At 48.9% G+C, this 6,298-nt stretch overlaps 1 protein-coding gene across 1 annotated transcript in view; it reads left to right on the plus strand.

Annotated features, from left to right (window-relative positions):
• The window catches only part of T265_14630 (hypothetical protein), a gene marked incomplete at both ends in the record, with an annotated part of 53,750 nt that continues 47,452 nt past the window's right edge, over positions 1–6,298 (plus strand). Inside the window, one exon of the mRNA XM_009174494.1 lies at positions 1–317. Within this exon, the coding sequence (XP_009172758.1) occupies positions 169–317 (149 nt within the window). The remainder of the gene's footprint in view (positions 318–6,298) is intronic.

Below are 6,298 nucleotides of genomic sequence, written 5' to 3' on the forward strand. Positions count from 1 at the left end.
CCCGAATTAACTGGCCTTCTGCCTGTTCCTGCGTACAAACTGCAAAATGCCACACCTATAGCGCGCGATGTATGCTCTGACGGGAATGTATGCATCCGCGCACTTTCTACAGGCTCCAGTCTTCGTCCACCTATACTCGATTCGTCATAATATCAGCCATTTGCCCTAATGTCAGCCATAAGTTCAGATTGCAAGTCCACGTCACAAGGAGCTACGTCCGAACCTGCGATTTGTCGTGATTATCTTCGTAATGTGTGTAAGCGCGGCCGCAGATGTAAATTCTGGCATCCTCCTCAGATGGAATGTGACAAAATACGGTGAGTTCGGCATAATGTTTGATAATAGCTGGTTTCATTAGTTGGGTGGTTAAGATTAGTGTCAAACAGTCGCGCCCTCGCGAGGCAGTCTTCCTCCCCGCCGGATTCGTATCAGTCCGAAACACATCTTTGATGTCTTGGATTTGTTCAAGCCCTCGACGTTTTTCACGAAACTGCGGTAATAGCAGGAATTTGGGACTTCCTTATTAGACAATGCTGTGTAGGATACGCTCCCCCCAACTGGCCAAAATCCTGTAGGGACCATAGGGTCACTGTTCACGTTGCGAACAAAATATCGAGCCTGGATGCGGGCACAAGTTATAGAGTTATGATAAGCCTGTTTGCAACCGAAGAGAGGTGAAGTAGAAAAGGAAATCTTAAACCAGTATACTAAGCTGGGGCCGTCCAGAGTAGTTGAACGATCCACATGGCAGATCCACAAAGGCATTTCCATAGGCTCCATTTTGCCGTCGCATGGATTGTGCAACAGAAGTAGTTGTACCAGCTTCTATTATGGGGCTATCCCAGCAATTAATCGCTTGTCTTAAAAAGTTGGTAGGTCTCTTAGTACGGGTCTTGAAGCTTGGCTTCATGCAGTTTCCTCTGGCTTGGTTCGTACGGCTGGAGCGTAGGATCGTGCCTCCTCGATCCTCAGATTATCCGCTCCGTTTCCTGAGTTAAAATATATCCAGCCTTCTAAGTCGCTTTTCATATCTCAAACAACAGCCCTGAATCAACGAACGAGCCTCCACTGGATACTCAGGTGTTGACTCTTCTGACCATAAGGAAGGTCAAGAATTTATGGGGGACACCTTTGCTCCACAGACACTGCCACAGTGCCTGACGGTCCACAGAGTCAAAGGCAGCTTTCAAATCAAGAAACACAACCATTGTTGGTTGTTGGAAGCAGTGTCGCTGTTCCAGAATCTGTCGGAGGGTGAAAATATGATCGATGCAACCTCTTGCTGAACGGAACCCCGCTTGGTTTTCACGGATCTGCCTCTCTCTGTGTTCAGTCAACCTTCGAAGGATAAGACCAGAGAGCACCTTCGATGCCACAGCTAACAGGCTGATGCCACGGTGGTTTTTATATAGCGTCCGCATACCCTTTTTGAAGATGGGGATAACCGTCGACATGCACCATTCTGAATGCACTTTCTCTTCATCTCATATAGCACCAATAAGCTTTGTCAGGTAGGTCACCAGGAATTTTCCGCCTTTGAAGAGGGCTGGGTACAGACCGTCCGGTCCTGCTGACTCCTCACGTTTCAGTACGGACATTTCGTACCCTATTTCTTCTGAAAGGCGATCAAGGTTTACATTTCATTCGCCCGAATGCATTACCTCCACTGGCTGTGTTGCATGAGGCCAGCTGAACTGCTCTTCGGAGTGTGGCTCTCCACCGGTGGCTGATGGCCACGTAGTCCAACTGGGTCCATGGTTGATTTTTAGTTGGCGGCCATCAGGTTACGCGTTGCGAACGTTTATGTTGAAAGTTCGTACTTGCCAGAAACAGTTCGTGATCAGTACACAACTGAAGGAGTCGATCTCCGTCGTCTGTGCGGCGAGCATCGACTCCGAATCGACCACACAAATGTGATCCCAAGGAGCTCAGACGACCTACTTGGGCATTCGAATCGCCTGTGAGGATCACAATGTCAGTGCATTTGGCTTGACGAGTGAGCCCGGATAGCTCTCGATAGAAAGTATCCTTCGCCTCAGAACTGGACTCCGTTGGGGCATAAGCCAACACTACAAACAAGCACTGCTTTTTATGCCGAGAGGCCTTGAGCTTGATTGAACTGGCTAGCCGGACGGGGCAAAGACTGGGATCCAGTCCAGCCAAGCGCGTTCAGCTCGGGTTGAGTGCAACTCCCACACCACATATTCCACGAGTCATCGCTTCTGGGTCACCGGACACACGAGGGGAGAAATGTGAAAGAGTTAAGTTCATCCTTGGCGTTCTGAGATGCATAACCACGCTCGGGTCTTGTATGCGTGTTTTGGAGACACAGCATACATCAATTTTAAGGGAGGATGAGGTCTCAGCGATTATTGTCTGTTTGCCGATTTGACACAGAGTACAGACGTTAAAAGCTCTTATATAGAAATGATCTCGTGGATTTAGAAGGGTATTTTTTGTATCGTTAGTAGGCGTTGAGGAGCATAAAGTCCTTCGGTCAGATAATCGACAGTCAAATGGCCCAGCGACGTTTGCTTGTATCGTGTGAAAGGGCTGGGGAGGGACATCGGTGGGCACCGAACTGCGCGGGCAAATGATACTTTTCGGTTGCCCAGGCCGAGGAAGGGGGTTTGGTTGAGGTACCCCACCTTGAGCCTTTGACTCAAAAGTCTGACCCACAAGGCAGTGGGAGGACGTAGCGTATTGTTTGGGGACCTTGCCCATAACCTCTGACTCAAACGTCTGACCCACGAGGCAGCGGACATTAGGGTTTTTTTTGGGAGCCATGCCCGGACCCGATGACTCAGCCTGACATTGCTCGGCTGTAGGGGGTTGGCCTAACCCGAGGGCGCACGGAATAAAGCATTACTGTCATTCCTGCTGGTTGCGCATAGCAGGTGCCTTCTGAGCAGCATCGGGCTCTTTGGTTTTAAAAGAATTTCGACCATATTGAATCATGCGCCGGCGGTCACAGTCAACCGTTCGGCGATCGGAGTGTGCGGATTTTCGGGCTGACCTCTTCTAACCCGTCCTTCGGGGGAAGGCAGCATCGCTGGCGGGTTTCCCTTACCTCTCCAGCGATTTCAACTCATTGCCAAGCAAGGCGTCGAAGCTAGCACATGCCCTTTATGCAACGAAGACGATGGTGATCAAGGCTGTATCCCATGAATCCACGAAGACAGGAAACTGGTTAGCGAACTTGAACTCTGAATTTCCAGAAAGATGAGTTTTCTTGACAAAGCACTGTAACGCAACGGATGTATGCTGATGACCGTGATCCGAGTCAGACATCTCAATAACTAGATTCAATGTCTTTAGGAGCGTGCGTTGCATATTCTTATCAATAATAAATGTTAGAGGGTAGCCTTGATGAACCACTGGTTGTTGGAGAGTTTTCGGAAGCATGGGGACATTGCGAAATTCGGTTGACTCCTTCAGAAGAGTTACCCTCAAGAACTCCAGACGTTTCTGTTGTAATGGACGGCTTTTGAAATTGGAGACGAATGCTGGCCTACTGAAAGTTATCAGTAATGCGTATTCCTAATGTCGTGAGATAATCTACTTATGAACTCTAAACATTGAAATCCGTTAAAAAAACACTCCACCGGATAATCTGGTACTGTTTATTGGTACATCTCCACTATTATTATCAATTGCATCATTAACATAAGGTATTTAGAGTCTTACTTTGAGTTAAATGGAACACTACCTGCTTTACTAATCTCCATCAAGAAGAGACTGGTTCCTGCCCTTGTTTGATGGTTTTTGCTTCAATGATCCACTGAGCTAGACTGGAGGGTTTCCGTGTGGCGCTCGCAGTCTCCTACAAAGTTGGTCAGCGGTTAGAGGTCTAATCATCACAGGCTCCTGTCCTCTAGGTCAGGGACTGGAACTTGTGTGATGACTGGCTCTTTAAGAAGTGTAATGCACTAGCATTTGTCTTAAACGCTACTTTGCGGTTAGACTTGAACCAGAGGCGTTGGTTGAGGATTGCAGTAGTCTTTATATCTAGGTCAATGCACCCGGACAATATCCCAGCCTGCGTACATTCATGATTCCTACAACTATACCCTTAGATCATAATGAGTGTCTTGTGCTGTCTTCGATGAGTCGCCCTTATTGGCTAAACACTACAGGGCGACTAAGCGAAAACAAGCCAGTCACGTACTTTTCCTCTCTCCGCCGACCCATCCCTTAGGACTGATGACATCACTTGTCCTTCACCGGTCTTGGCCGCCAGGCGCGGGAAGCCTCATGTATCTCGACATCAGTCCCCAAGCACCCACGCTGGGTCTATAATTTTCGCATTCTGAAGCAAGTAAGATAACAGGTCGCGCTTGGTCTCACGCTGGGCACGCTTGAAATAGTGTGCTGCGTATTGGAAACAAGACTTCGAAATCCCAGCACACTCATTGAGCTAACTGCTTAACCAATCTCTCGCTCCCGGGTTCGCACCCCTGCCCCAGAGGCCGCTGGGGCAGGCTGTGCGGAGGTCGGTATCATTCCAGCTCGACTGGGTAGCTCTTGTTAGTAGTCTCTGCGGTTGGCCCGACAACGTCTGTGAAAAAATCTCACCAACGGGGCATTGTTTATTCATCGTCTCCGTAGCTCTTACACCAATGGAGACAGCTTTTATGTCGCTTTGAGTGCCCCGTTACGGCGGACTAGAAGCTCACCTATCGTTGTGGTTGCTGTAGATCTGAACGCACAAGTGGGACGACCTGCCGCACTTAAAACCCAATCGGGTTGTGGAGACGGTACTTATGAGCAATGTTGAATGGCTGCCTTAGATGTATACAGACTGCAAACCGTTTTTCTTCAGCACTAGCTTCCGTAACAACTGAAATCATCTGGTTCCTCCAGCAGTGTGTCAGTCACGAACACAATTTGACCACATCGGCGTCAGCTGTGGATGCTGTCGATCGATAATTCACTTGCGCCCCTTCTGGAGCAGGTGAATTCTGACAACCATCGGACGCCAAGTGTGCGCTGATCGTTGAGCCTGGTGGACGTGAAAATCTAAGGAAATAGACGCAGTGCAGAAAGCCGGGAATGCCCGAAGATCATTCGACTGATCCGTGTTTTCGGTCTCCAGAAACCATCTGTGAGCGGAGCAAACGATAGTGAAGGACGCCTCGAACATCGGGCAGTGTCCTCTGAACAATTCTCATGTCCACTTGCTGCCACTCAATTGCATCGTGCAAATGCATTAGAACCTTGATGTTTCTGAAATCTTTCGCGCCTCCTTTTGCTACTAACTGACGCCAATGGTGTTTTTGTTGTCAATTTATATCTGTCTGATTGGTTATCTGGAACTGTGAGCACCTCGGAATGTTCGCGTCAGGCTAGCACAACATTCTTCTCCATCCTATTTTATTCCTTTCTCTACACTAAGGCTTTCGCATGAATTATGGCTATATGACAACAAAGCATCAGTATTGCTCAATGATTTTCAGTTGATATCAGTTTATCAGCCATGAACCATGTACCAAGGGTTTGTTGGTTCCATCTGCTACGGTTTCGGTCAGGGTAGAGTGAGAGCCTGAGAGATCCGGCCAAGCATTGGATGTGACGACATAATCAGTTAATTCGAGAAACCGGGGTGCTACGGATTGAAGGGGATAGCTTTGGTCCACGAGCACCACTGACTGCGATTGCCGTCACGAAGAGACTGGACTTTACCGTGGTGTGACGGTTTGCGCACCTCAGCGATCCATTGAGCTATACTGGAGAGCGTCCCGCGACACTCACAGAGTCTCTCATACCAGGTTGGTCAATGGTTAGAGGTCTGACGAACATAGCCTCCTGGCCCTCCAGGTTGGGCTTTGGAACATGTGGCGACTTGTTCCGTACAAATGGTGATGCATTTGTATTTCTCGCCAAACACCGCTGCCTTGCGGTTAGACTATTGAGCCAAAGGCTTTGGTTGAGGACCCTAATCGTCCTCTTGTCTAGGTGTGGACGCCCTGACAGTATCCCAGCCCACGTACAACCATGAATTGCACATACACAAATAAGCTCATGCCACATCGGCCGTCGCGTGGTGCCTTCAGCCGGGTCGCCTTACTTGCTGCATACAGCAGGGCGGGTAAGCAAAAACAGGCTACTGCTGACGCCTCCCTTCTTTCTCCTTCACATACTTTTTCTTCCCCTCTCCCCACCCCATTAATAACTCTCTCCTTGTAGACCCAGCACCTAGGACTGATGATTCCATTCGTCATGCATCGGTTTTGAGTGCAGCATCTGCTCGTCACATGGTGCCGACATCAGGAATCTCCAAATCAGTCCTCAAGCCTCG

The sequence above is a fragment of the Opisthorchis viverrini genome, assembly GCF_000715545.1.
Source record: "Opisthorchis viverrini unplaced genomic scaffold opera_v5_230, whole genome shotgun sequence".
NCBI classification, from domain to species: Eukaryota; Metazoa; Platyhelminthes; class Trematoda; order Opisthorchiida; family Opisthorchiidae; genus Opisthorchis; species Opisthorchis viverrini.